Below are 14,038 nucleotides of genomic sequence, written 5' to 3' on the forward strand. Positions count from 1 at the left end.
GCGTAATTGTTAATCGCTCGAAATCACCGTCTCTTTATTAAACAGTAGGTTAGTCCAAGTTTTTAATGCTTTTGGTTCTTTCACTCATGTTCTACAGGATTACAACTTCCTTCAATCGTCCATGATGCAGGTCTTAAAACATCTATGGTTAATCGTCACTATGTGCATTCTACACGGTGGGACAAAAAGTCAAGTTCTTTGTTTTTGAATAGTAATAGTTTATGTAACCTGGAACTAATAGAGTTCAATAGGTTTCACCTTCACAATAAGTCTTGGGGATATATGTCTTATATGCCTTAAATCTTGGTGTTTGATTAAACCATCATTTTTGTTTCGTAATCATTTCGGTTGAGGCACGTATGTATTATTGCAATGTTAGTTTTTACATTTTATCGGTTAAGTGGAAAAAAAATATGCGTCAACGTTTGCTTCAAATCGAATTTTGTAAGCCACAATGCAATATGTTTTACAATTATTAATGAGCCGTTTACATTTCAGTAAATGTTTAGTTTGGACCGGTGTCTATATATACCAATTGCGCTACATACACAATACATAGTACATACAGTGTGCAAACAGTGTGCATACAGTATGCGGCTTACCGTATCAGAATTTCATGGTCAGAATCTTCTTCTCCAAAGGCTTGATGGTCAAATTGCCCATAAAAAGAAGGTCTAACGCCTCTTAGAAGTATTTAGCCATGATAATATGTGCTAAATAGTTACCGTTTCATTTACGTGAGTGATTGCATTGACCCTAACGACGCAAGCATATCAACTGTGGTTGACCGAAATTCTATACCGTAGAAATGCTCGAGTTGAATTGCTAGGGATTACTCACAAAGTGGAGGCGCTATTGCTTAATTGTTTCTATGTAGAGTTGAATTTCAGTGTGGCGCTTCTGGAGAGCTAAAAATCTTTTCTGTAGGGTGAGGCATTCGGGAGAAATATTTTCAGAAAGTTGACCGTTTTTTGGCCTTAACATAGACCGAAAAACGTTATTTTTTGACATATTTTCCCCAAATATAGAGCCATCTCTCTACATATGCCTCTGAGGCTCCTGATTTGATTCCTTGTATGTATTAGATAGTTGTATAAGATAGGGTCAGTTGACTGACATTTTTCACTGTTCTCACGATTTTTTTGAAAAAAAAGGTCAAAACGACCGGTGTTTTGAATGTAAACAAATCTTTGAAGACAAAAAAAAAAAAAAAGTCCCTGTGACCCCTCGGAAAAAGGTTGTTTATTGATGCAGGCTGTCTTGCGTGCAAAATAAAGCTATGGGAAGCTCTCTAGTGTATTCCTATCTCGAGTAATGATTTTCTAAAAGCATGTCTTCACTTATGTTCATTAAAGGGCAATCGGGAGACAAGGAGGGAAGGGACAAAATATCGTTGTTTATACAGAGAATATCGATTGCTATTTCTAATTAAAATTAAAAAAAACTGTTAGCAAACTGCTTATCTACTAAAGAGCCCGTGTAAGAGAATGTGTAAAAGTAAGTTGGCCTGACGTTTCGATCCTATCAGGATCTTCTTCAGAGGCTAAATGATCGAAACGTCAGGCCAACTGACTATTACACATGCTATTTCTATCAAAAATAATCTATTTTGATGAGAAATACTATACTCTATTTATCTTAATTCCAAACACAACTGTTTTAGGTACTAAAAGTGCTTTGGCAGACTGCACAAGTAACCAAAATGCACGAATCGGCAGTAGTTGGAAAATTGACTGCATGCTACAAGGAGATTGGAGCGAAGTTAAATATTACCACGACAACCCAGTCGAAGGAAATTTACTAATTATGTCTAATCAAGGTAATCCTTCAACATGTGTGTAAGAGTGAGTTATTCCCACGAGTATCTATCATTAATACACAATTATATAGTAAATATACATTATTCGATACACTTTTAATTTTTCAATTCAGCTTTCTTTCTTTTTGTATGATTGCTTTATGATGATCGTGATAGTTTATAATGCCTAATAGGACTTCATTAAATCTTAAAAAATGTTTAACTTGACAATGTATATTTTCAAGGAATAATTGATATCCCTTTGTATGAATGTAAAGGTAAAGATAGAGGTAAAAGGAAAGGGGGCTTGGGTTGACACAAGTGAGAACAATCAAGAGACAAAATGAGACAATTTAATGATTGAAATATATAAAACTAGGCAGGCAGTTTGAATTTGTCTTATGAATAACGTGATATTCATGGTTTGCCCTACACAATATATCACAATTCATGTACATCAACACAGCGTGACCAATTGTTCAACCCGTGATCTTACAATATACTGCTGATAAAGTCTAAAGTCTAATAAAGGAAGGAAACGGCTGTTATACTGTATATTGTGAGAAGCACATCAGAACATCAGTGAAAACCATATTGCAAGGAAGTAATAATCCAAATGTAAACAATCAGTGGCGTAGGAAGGTACTTTTGGAAATTTTTGCATTTCCAGGTGCCCTCAGATGCAATTTGGTGCAATATAGCACACTTCAACACCCACTCCATTTTGTAAACTTAATTTTGTATTTTCACCTGGCCTTAGATGCAATTTGGTGCTCCAAATGAGATTTTTTTTTCTCATTTGGAAATGAAAAAGGGGTTTTCTGACTTGCGAAGCGGGGGGGGGGGGGGGCGGAATGATACTTCCGCCCCTCCACATTTTTCACTGGGGGGGCTGGCGCCCCCCCAGCCCCCCGGTTCCTACGCCCTTGTAAACAATCAGTAACATTCCCCGCCCATATCCATGTAATAGGTTTGTTCAGATATAATAAAAAGTTTGTGATTGCCAATATAAATGCTTATGAAGGTGATATAAAGTATAATGTTTACATACATTACATGAACTTGATATGACTTTTATATGGATTCCCTTCATAAACTCCACATCAAATTTGAGATAATTCGAATATGGGCCGGATATAAAATCCATATTAAACTATTACATCATATAAGTTTCATAAGGTTAACAAAGTAGAACCCTTATATAATTATATCAGACTTTATATAGCTTTTTCCGGATTCTATATATATTGTCCACATGAAACATTTATGAATTTGCTTTATATGGTTCATATACAAATATCATGTTCAGTTTAAGGTTTTTATATAAAATTCCCGATGTAACTGACAGCAATATGTAGAAAAATATAAGCTTTAAATGTAGTAAATCTTAGCAAGTTGTGCAGTACATGGGTCTGGTTTACAGTACTGTTCATTACGATACCGAGTCATATAACTGGATGCATTGGAAAAAAAGTAACTCTCCTTAATGTACACACCGCGGCTGTAGGCCTACTATAATGTTACTGCTAGTATAGTAGTAGTACAGCGGGCCGTGGGCTAAGCTAATTCGTGAATACCGCGCAACGCTGTACTCTATGAAAACACTCTGTTGTAATATACTTTAACTATAGTCAATAAACAAGCATAAGAGCTAAGAATTACTTATTTATTTGGGGGTTGTGGGTTGTTTTGAAACTATGAGTCTTTTTGTTTTAAAGTTAATATAAAAAAACTTTGACAGGAAAGGCTAGATATGACATTCTTAGTATGAAATGTTCTGGCTGGAGAATCTTTTACCCTCTTTGACATTTTGGCTTGCGTTCTGTATGTCAGATATTTATACGTCATCTCAATTCTACTCCACTTTCAAGATAACGAGCATAGATTTGGATTTGGGCGCGCCTTCGGTACCCTGGATATTGATGAAGATGGCGCCATGGTTATCAACAATGTTACAGAAGATCATATATCTTTGTATACGTTGATATACACCGACAGAGACGGACATGATTATCAACATGAATTTATAATTATAGGTAATGTCAGTACCATTCATTTAGAGAGAACATTATTATAGAAACATTTTATCCTAATTTTGAATAAGAACAATGTTTAGCTTGTAACTAATTCACGGCTAGATACAGCAGCAAAGCATCATAAATGACGTTAAAAAATATCTAAACTGAGAAAATGCAAATACGGATTTGCTTATACTGATTTACACGTAAAAACAACTTTCTTGAGCTATGTGATGAAAATTTGTATGATTGCAGAAGAATGTACCTTTGGAAATAATAGAGCATAAAATGTGATTTTACTGTCTCACACCAGTCAGGTTACATCTTCCTCATTGTTTTTACTTTTTTTCGCAGATTGTCCTGACATTACTGTTTACGCCCATCATGGATCCGACGCACTCATAAATTGTTACTTCCCTCAGTCGCAAAGGGTTTTTTGGTACGATTCAACTTCACGTAATGCTCGACCAATCGCAAGTCTTGAAGGAGGCCGGAAGGCGGGTTCAGGAGTCTCTGCTGGGAAATACGATATTACCAATAACAGTGGTCTGCTGATAAGGAATACTACTTTCAGCGACGAAAAAACATACCGTGCTATAGTTATTGTTTCCAATATACATACATTAACAACAGATCAGAAAGTCGTTATTTATGGTAAGCCAGTGTTTTATATAAAGTTATGAGAATAACCCTAGCTGTAAACTGCGATTATTTTGACCTGCCATAGAAATTCGGTCCTGAGATAATACTGTACCTACCAAACTCAGTACCATAATGTACCATGTAATCCAGTTTTCTAAGAAGAAGAAAAAGTAAATAGGCCTGTGTTGGAAAGTATAAGTTATAGTTTTAATGTGTTGTTTGTAGCAGGATTTTCTTCAACGACAAACTGAATTGAAAACAGTTTCAATATGTATTCGAGTAAGATTCTGCCATTATCGACACTTCAGGTACTCTTACTTGACGTAATCTGGTTTTCTAAGGGTTTCGTTTATTCTACAGCGAGCGTCGAAACAGCGGTATTTTCAGTAGATGTTTGCGAGGGAAGAAACTTCTGTTTGGTGCAGCTGCAAGATCCGACATTTTTTATATGTCGGGAAACAAATACAGGACCTCATACGTTACTGAGCTGGACAAGGAACACATCAAACGGTACACGATTAGTTATTACTTCTAAGTCCTTTGATGGAAATATGTACGAGGCATTCGTATCAACGAATGTAAATCTTAACTCGACAGACCGACTATATGTTTACATCTGTAACTCTATAATAGATATTCCAGCTAAGCCATTAAGACAAATAGTTGTAATGGTCGAAGATGAGAGTAAGGACTACATCACTACTCTGTTGAAACCGACATATTATAAGGCATATGATGACGTCAGGTTAGTCTGCACCAATGAGAATCCTTTGTTCATATTATGGAAAAGAAACCACGAAACTATTGGATACTACCACGAAGGCAAATCGGATGTATTGAAACCTGGTTACGAGCTTGATCAGGATGGATCGTTGCTCATTAACAAATTCTCATATACTCATGAAGGTGAATATGTTTGTATCTACAACAATGGTAAAGTCGAGGAAGTAGGGCAATATAATATCAAGACCGTTGGTGAGTGCCTTTATTCTTTCAAAGTCTCTTAATGTTGTGTATAATATACCCTTCTAGCGTTCTACTGACTATAAACAATACCTTTTGTTTCATTTTTATTTCTCATATTGTTTTCCGAACATGTTCCTGGTTTTAAGTTCCTTTCAGGGGGCTCTTATTGGACGGCCCAATATGAGGTACAAAGTCATGACTAAACGTTAATTGATCTGCTACATTATATTAGGGTCTCAAAGTCTCAGATAAATACTATTCATCAAAGAACCTTGCTTTAAACTAACTAATTAGTTTAGTGTCATAGTATTGCTAAAGTAGTGCTTACAATCTCAAGATATAGAGGAATATTGTCTTTTTAATGATCAAATCTTTATCTTTATCATGCTAATCAATCGGTAGGTAGAACGTTTGGAATATATATTGCAATCTTCGTCCTATCCGTAGTAATAATACAAACAAAAATAATCTGAAAATTGAACAAGTTAAGAACTATACCGTTCATAATTTTCTCTTCTTATCTCTTGATTTATTAGTTACACCAATAAATCCTACACCTTCTATCGTTGGGTGCTCAGAGCCATTGGATTGCAAATTCAATGTAACAAACAGTGGATATCTGACATGTGTAATAGAGGGCGTTCTTCCAATCGTGCATCCGAAATGGATCCAGGATGAATATGTTTCTTCCAGAATTACTTTCAGTCGACCACAGCTAATAGTGAGAAATATTGGGTCTTTGTTTAACATATACTTGACTACTTACTACGAAATAACGACTGACCAGGTTTATGAAAGTGACACAGGCGAAGACTGGCAGACTTATGACGTCACAGCGTCCTGCTCTGTGAACTACGAGGTTATTGGACAACACAAGACAGACGTTACGCTGCATCTCCAGAAACGTACTTCAGGTGACTTCATACAATGTATAAGCGTAGGAAGGTATTTTGATGAGGAGCCCAACTGTTACTGTATGATGATGAAAAAAGGAGCTGTCAATTGAAATTAGACCACCCCATTGGAGGTTGTTGAAACATTCTTTTTCTGGGTAGTGATCTTCAAGTAACGTTAGCATTTTCTTTGTATTCAGAATAGTTACAGGCGACTCAAGGAAGTTGAAACTCGCAAATCATGCGTTAGAATGTATAAGTTTGTGTGGATTAGCATTTATTTCAGCTTAGGTTTCATTTTCAGGTACTGAGTGTGTATCAATCGTATTCGTCATACATAATATCTATCTTTTCGATTTGTTTCTTACAGCTGTAACAGAGGATAGGATAAGAGAGAGGTTTGGAGGTCAGTTTAAACATAATGATAATTTTGCTATATTTTCATATATTCACATCAAAACTGAAAGTTTGTGTGATATTTATAAGTACAGGTTTACCTTCAAGGGCGGCGGAACCGGGGGGGGGGGGGGGCACAGGGGGCACGTGCCCCCCCACTTTTCCTCAGATTAAAAATGTGCCCTTTTTCTACATCAAAATTTCTAAATAAAAAAGAGTTTACAAAGCGAAACCCACGTCGAATGAAATATTTCGGGAAGTTTTAAATGTTTACTACCACAGGCGTAGGAGCCCAATTTGATTTGGGGGGCTGTAACGACTTGTCCGAAAAATATTACCAAAATTTTTCGAGCGCTTTGCGCGCGTTCAATATCTTAATGTGCATATCATATAGGCATGCGTTGATTATTACATCGCATGCCAATAACATACAATCATTTGCCGTGTTATAACCGTTGTAAATTGGTTAGAATTATTGGCAAAGTCGTTACAATAATAATGATCATAATAATATCAGTTTAACCATTGAAAAACACATAGAAAATTACTTTCTTTCAGTATTTTGACATATTTCATTTGCTTTCATGCATGTATCGATCGCGTACGTGTGCAGGGACTTGGACTTAATAATGATTTCACCTCATTTTGTCTTTTTCCTTGTTTCCCAATTTGCACATTAGATACTGCAGTGCTAGTATGCACTGTTTCCTTGAGGGGGGGGGGGGGGGCGTTGATGGAGTGATGTGTATACGCAAATAAGATAATACAATAAGCGTTATAAAGGGTACTAAATATCAGGCTGCATCAGTCCAATCGAATTTCTGCAAAGTGCCCTTCGACGTTGGTGCCCCCCCAGATTCAAAGTGCTTCCGCCGCCCTTGTTTACCTTACTACCTTATTTGTTACAGAGTGACTCAACAGTTTCCTTTCCTGTTAACGTCATATTGATGAGTATATCTAGAACTGATTTTCGTGTGTCATTGCATGGGTATACTTTCATTTCTGGTAAGTATAATTAGCACACAACATTTGATGCTATAGTAGTGTTAACAACCATTTCTCGTTTTTATTCCAGCAAATAATAACTGGGTGTGCGTCATCCCAGTCATTGTATTGTCTGTCATTATGATTATTGTTTTTGGCTTTTCAAAATGGCAAAATGGCAAAACAGGAAATGGGACCTGTGTCAACAAGAATACATCTGATGCCTAGTATAATTATAAGAACAACGGTGAAGACAACCCAGCCTTGACAATTTGAAAGGAGCTATACATGATATTGAATAATTACTGGGTTAAATTTGTTTCATAGTTAATCATATTATACATCGACACAATTACTAAAAACATTTACAATCGGTTAATAAGTAACTAGCCTATAATATTAGCAAGCAATCCTCTATAGAAATTATGACTGCAAGAGAAATATAAAGAACGGCACGGGTCCATTTGCCATTATTGATAACTTCTCTTTTGTGATAACATAACCGTTTATGTTGAGTGGATACCATAACATATATATAGCGTTATACTTTCATTGTATTCAATTTTGTACTTTTGAAAATTTTGAAAATTATAATATATTTTCGAACAAAGTACTCCTTATTTGTCAATATGAGTCATATCTTATTTCTCTTCTTTTGTCTAATAATATTTATTTTAATTTTTTTTATTTTGTCCATGATTTCTACGTAACCACAGTCAAGTTGTGTCGGTTCGTGATCAGCCGTTATAGCGCCATCACCAAATCTTGGGTATAAGCCAATAAAGCAAAGTTGCATGTCTTTGGTGACTGCAACTAGTGGATGGCCTCGTATTAGACAAAGCAGCTATAGGTTGTCGAATGCAAAGAACGCAATTATTTTATCCCCGACTGTTTGTCATGGACACCTTGCTTGTACGATGGCAAGTTGTGCCATTGGACAGCGATGAAAGGATCACCTCTCTGTCATCCCTCTACCGCCTCCTAACGTTACATTGCTTTTATTCAATGATATTTCCAACCGGAATTTCTCCAACCCTCGTTCACGCCCGCCCCCCCCCCCTCCCAAACTCCCTCCTTACGAAAATTCACCAACACACGAAATGAAAGTTTTCACATGAAACATAGAAAATAGGTGAGTATTCTTTCTATTTATTTATTAATTTATTTTTTGTCCATCGATTTGGTCGTTTCACATCAGACTTACATGTATACAGGGTGCACTTTGGCAATGAAAAGTATGTTATGTAAATACATAAGACAGTAGCGTTAGGTATTCCGTTAGCAGCGTATATAGTGAACTAAACCAAGCACATTCCATTAATAAGTTACAATACAAAATACTCCAGCACTCCACCAACCGCATCCCTTCCCAGACTAGGTATTAGTGATGTGCGCCATACGAGCGACAAAAGGCTCTTCCCTCTTCTCGCCCAGAATGAGAAATTCTCGATAATGAAATAATTATGTACATAACTAGCAGGGTGTGTTACAAGAATTCCGTGATTGATCTAAAGTAACGTAACTAGCAAGGTGTGTTACAGGGATTCCGTGGTTGAGTTTGTTCGCATTCACCATCTTCTAAAGGAAGTTGTCTGAATCGAGTAAAACAATCCTGACCGATCCTAAAAATAAAAATGAAAGAGAAGATTTAAGTCAGTGATAGAAGACAAACGTGCAAGGTGGGTGGGGGAGGAGGGAGGCAGAAAAGAAAGTAGAGGTCATAATTTACATGCACAATGGAATGTAATTCTGCATTAGTCGAAGACACATCCATGCATGTTACTGGTAACATGATGTCCTGAAGGAAACTTTTTTAAAGATCCTGTGTTCGCTTGCAATTGCTTTCGCATTCGGTACTGATACCTCCATATAGCTCTGTATTGTAGCAGAGAAGGGCCACACCATTCAATTTGGGCGGGGTCTTTATCCCCTTCCCCAGAAAACAAAACAAAGGGTAGCTCAGCCCAAACCTCAACCACCCCACCCCCCCACCCCAGCACACACACACCGGCAGACGGAATATTATCAAATGTACAGTACAAATATATACAACATACGTGTGCGGCACACACCTAAACAGTTGTAAAGCTTCAACATTGATTCAAAAGTTGCAACATATAGCACCGTTTTTCATCCTAGGCACCCTCCCCTTTGAACCCATCCCATATACGATATATCACCTACAACCCCCCACCCCCGTTCACGGACCTTTTCTCTCGCAATAAGGTTAGCATTATCCAGTTAGCATTATAGGATTCATGTTAGGTACATAAAAATACAAATTTGGATGGTCGTCTTCGGTTTTCTGATTGCCACTGGATATATTTATACTGAATAGAAGAAATTTATGGGGGGGGGGGGGGGGTTCTCTGTGGAGGTCAAAACTGACTTGACAAAAAATATACTGAGGATAAACGTATGAATAGATTTGATGCACATACCAGCTGTATAGGTGTTCTTTTAAGACAGATTTGATAAATATTACATTATTATATTAACATAGAGTTAGTAAGTTGACGGAGTTCATAATCTTATTTGAAGTTTTAAGGAAGGTAGCAAATCGTGAAACTAATAACGATTTAACAAGCATATTGTAATTGAACGTTTTACTTGTTTTACTCAGTTGTATTTCTAATCGTCTAACGTTCAATTCCGTTAATTGTCAAACATTTTCTTTTTATAAAATGTCTGACAATTAACGGAAATGGACGTGGTGGTACTATTCAGAAAAGTCACTATAGAAAGAACCTGGCCACGAAAAACCAAACAACAAAACGACTGATCCGCTCTCAACCCCAGTCCCCTTGCATCGAGACTGTGACTCTGTGATCATCGTAAGGTGTGTATAACCATTCCCCCAGAAAGGGAACAGATACTACACATGATCTTAGCCAAAAGGCCGAGAAGCGTTTGGTTTGGCACTAAGGCAGGCTATACGCTAGCAGACTTAAGTAGAAAAGAGGAACCGACTTAGGGAAAGTTTAAAACGTTGTTTCGCACTGGAGGGCATTTTGGATTTTAGTGACTCGTTAACTAAAGGTACTTTCAATTCTTCCTTGCATTTCTGTATTATCTATCAGAATTATGTTTTATTTCCGTTATCGTCTGATCTTTGATCTCATATTTTAAATATACGTGTTATCGTCAGGTCGTTTTATGTATAATTGGAATACAAATATCGGCCACCCTCGCTGAAAACTCAAGTGGCTGGTAGCCATTTATTACTTAAATCGCATAAATAGTATATATTATATCCAACTAATTCACTTCAACAGATAGACACTCTGTAGCTGTTTTTCTGTCGTTCACGCCTTTGCAGTTGCACTCTCAAAAAGTTCGGCATATATTGTAATCTTCCCAATAATGGGTACGTACAGTATATATTCAACCAAATTTGGGTAACGTGTTACCCTCCCCCGCACCCCAACCCCAAAGAATTGAATTGTATAGACAATGTTGATCAATTTGTCACTTTTTGGAAATTAGATTGGTTATACTTTCGAATAATATAACTTGTTTTGTGGCAAACTTTGCTTGCACCAAAGTTGGATGGACGTATCCAGTAACCCAATGTTTGGTACAATATTTGCCCAACTTTTTTTAAGAAAGTGTCATAAGTTTATTGCACGATTTTCGGTTTAATTCAAACATGCAAATTAGATTAGGTTCTTATTTATCAACCAGACGTGTGATACTCGATTCTCACTCGAACTTGAGTACATTTTGTACTCGTACTCACGACGTTGTACTCACTAGTACCCCGAACAGTGCAGCAACATAACAAGTACGTTACCAACTATGCCAAGTGTTGATGTTGACTTTGAGAAATAAGGGACTTTCTCTTGCAATTTGTGTACATTTAAGCATTACTTGCGTAGCGCTTTGATTGGTTTGCGTCGAATAAAGTTCAAACTTTTCCTGAAATGCAAGCTATATTCTTGCTGGAGTGTCACTTTAACCAGTGTAACCACCCGACCTTCGTAACTAATTGTTTATAAGCATACTTAAATGAAGAGATGGCAAATTATGTTTAGACTATAGAAATGGTTTGGTTCAGTTCCTACGGATCATTCGTGTTTTAAGTGAGATACCCCCCTCTGTTCGCTTTGCAAAATTATGATCCACACCACAATTCTATGCAACTATCACAAGTATGCATTATGATGTATCATAGCAGCGTTTTGTGACATGCACCTCGTAAAGTCTTCTTACGAGAGCAAGGTGAAGACACATTTCCCACAGAAACGAGTCTGAAGAGCTACTACAAATTGATAATAACGATTGCCAGATAGAAAAAAAAACAAATTGGTTGGAGCAAAGTGCCATAGCTAACCAGAATCTCAGAATACCTAGAATGGACAATGTTTCGTTTCGTTTATTTCAATTTCAATTCATACATACATACATACATACATACATACATACATACATACATACATACATACATACATACATACATACATACATACATACATACATACATACATACATACATACATACATACATACATACATACATACATACATACATACACACATTCATACATACACACATACATACACGCATACACACATACATACACACATACACAAGGGCGGCGGAACCGGGGGGGCACAGGGGGCACGTGCCCCCCACTTTTCCTCAGGGTTAAAAATGTGCCCTTTTTCTACATAAAAATTGAGGTGTCTCAAGTTAGCAAGAGGACAGGGAACCAGAATGAACACTCGGGAAGGGCCGTTTCCGGCCATCTGAGGGGTTTTTAAAACCAAAATTTTTCTTGTACGTTCCGCGCCAACCGATGGTGGCGCTCCGCTCAGATAGTCATGCATACAACTTTGCAAATCCTGGCTACGCCCCTGACTTTTTTTGAATTTATGTGGGTCAAACTCAAAGCTATTTCGAATGGAAACAATTTGTTAAGATATTAACAAGAAATAATCTCTAATTCGGAAGATTCCTACATTAGCAACTAGCATGATTTCACCTCATTTGCCTCAATAGAAAACTTGTTCCTTGTTTCCCAATTTGCACATTGGCTATTGCAGTGCTAGTATGCATATTTTCCTTGAAGGGGGGGGCGTTGATGGAGTGATGTGTATAAGCAAATAAGATAATACAATAAGAGTTATAAAGGGTCCTAAATATCAGGCTTCATCACTCCAATCGAATTTCTGCAAAGTGCCCTTTGATGTTGGTGCCCCCCCCAGATTAAAAGTGCTTCCGCCGCCCTTGACGTCAGTCCATTCCACTCATGAATGTCAATAATTCTGCTTCCTGCATTAGGATGAAGAGGTCTCGATTAGGATGAAATAGTTCCGATTGCTACCGAAGTTATTACCCCAGATGGCCTCGATTAGTCCTGGGACTGCCCCACTCCGACGAAATGAATCAAAACACCCTCCTATATAGTCAACTAATAGCTCATATTATGCAGGGCTTTAACCTTACAAATATGTTACTTTCAGTTCTAAAATAGAAATGAAAATATTGAGATTCGTGTCGTCTCTAAATAAAACAAAAAAACACGGACTGCTTCCTCCCTCTTTCCCTATCTCTCTTTTACCTTTACACTTTCACTTCTTTTCTACCGACTCAGCATTCTCTCAGATTGCCTTTAACTCTGCCCTCAACTCTGATATCTTCACATACCACTCATTGGGGCGTACATAACCTTTTATTTCCTCATATAAGATATAAATCACATATCACATAAGTTGATTATTTTTCATGATAAATCCTTATTTACATAACAACATCATTGTCCCATTTTCAATTAAATTAAATAGTAGTGGAAGCTCTCCACCAACTTGCAAAAGAAATATATTTCATTCAAAGTTTATAAGCTTAACGCGAGGGAATCTTGTGATCGAAAGTTCCAATCGTTTTGTAGCGAAATGACCCCGACCTTTGATCTTGCATGCCCTTTTTTTTAACAACCTCTTAAACGAATACGCAGCCCATAGAAATATCATCGAAATGTTTCATCATAAAGACACATATTTTTCTTTTCGTTCATTTCGGCCGTTAAATCACAATGATGTACATTTATTATTACATATAGTTATAGCAATGAGGCAACGGGACCAGAAGTGCGATACTTTTCGAGTCTGGTCCTTTACAAAGTGAAACGAGAAAATACAATTTTATATAGAGAATAAAAAAATACCAAGAAAACACATAGCAAAAGGACACACATAGGAGTTTAACAGAACTGGGAAAGGAAACAGTAATACAAAGCTCATTATATAGGGCAGAACTATACGAAACAGATTCGTCGAAGAGATAATGTTGAAGATGGCTTTTATGAGAAGAAAGTAATTTGCTAATCCTAATGTTTTCA

General features: G+C 36.9%; 1 protein-coding gene and 1 pseudogene across 3 annotated transcripts; one reads left to right on the plus strand and one right to left on the minus strand.

Annotated features, from left to right (window-relative positions):
- The first annotated feature begins 97 nt into the window (after positions 1-97).
- On the plus strand, positions 98-8,122 carry LOC139985203 (uncharacterized). 3 transcript variants are annotated; one of them, XM_071999470.1, is made up of 8 exons: positions 98-176; positions 1,664-1,819; positions 3,670-3,834; positions 4,171-4,470; positions 4,819-5,433; positions 5,961-6,338; positions 6,688-6,723; positions 7,789-8,122. In XM_071999470.1, the coding sequence occupies exons 1-8, from the start codon at positions 122-124 to the stop codon at positions 7,923-7,925; spliced, it is 1,842 nt and encodes a 613-aa protein (XP_071855571.1). In that variant the 5' UTR covers positions 98-121; the 3' UTR covers positions 7,926-8,122. The 3 variants fall into 3 exon arrangements, with proteins under 3 accessions (XP_071855571.1, XP_071855569.1, XP_071855570.1); XM_071999468.1 differs by having other exon boundaries at positions 101-188; XM_071999469.1 differs by having other exon boundaries at positions 101-188; positions 5,961-6,329.
- A 2,256-nt stretch (positions 8,123-10,378) lies between these two features.
- Positions 10,379-10,608, minus strand: LOC139957831 (U2 spliceosomal RNA; annotated as a pseudogene).
- Between the last annotated feature and the right edge of the window lie 3,430 nt (positions 10,609-14,038).

Source organism: Apostichopus japonicus, chromosome 17 (assembly GCF_037975245.1).
Source record: "Apostichopus japonicus isolate 1M-3 chromosome 17, ASM3797524v1, whole genome shotgun sequence".
Lineage (NCBI taxonomy): Eukaryota > Metazoa > Echinodermata > Holothuroidea > Aspidochirotida > Stichopodidae > Apostichopus > Apostichopus japonicus.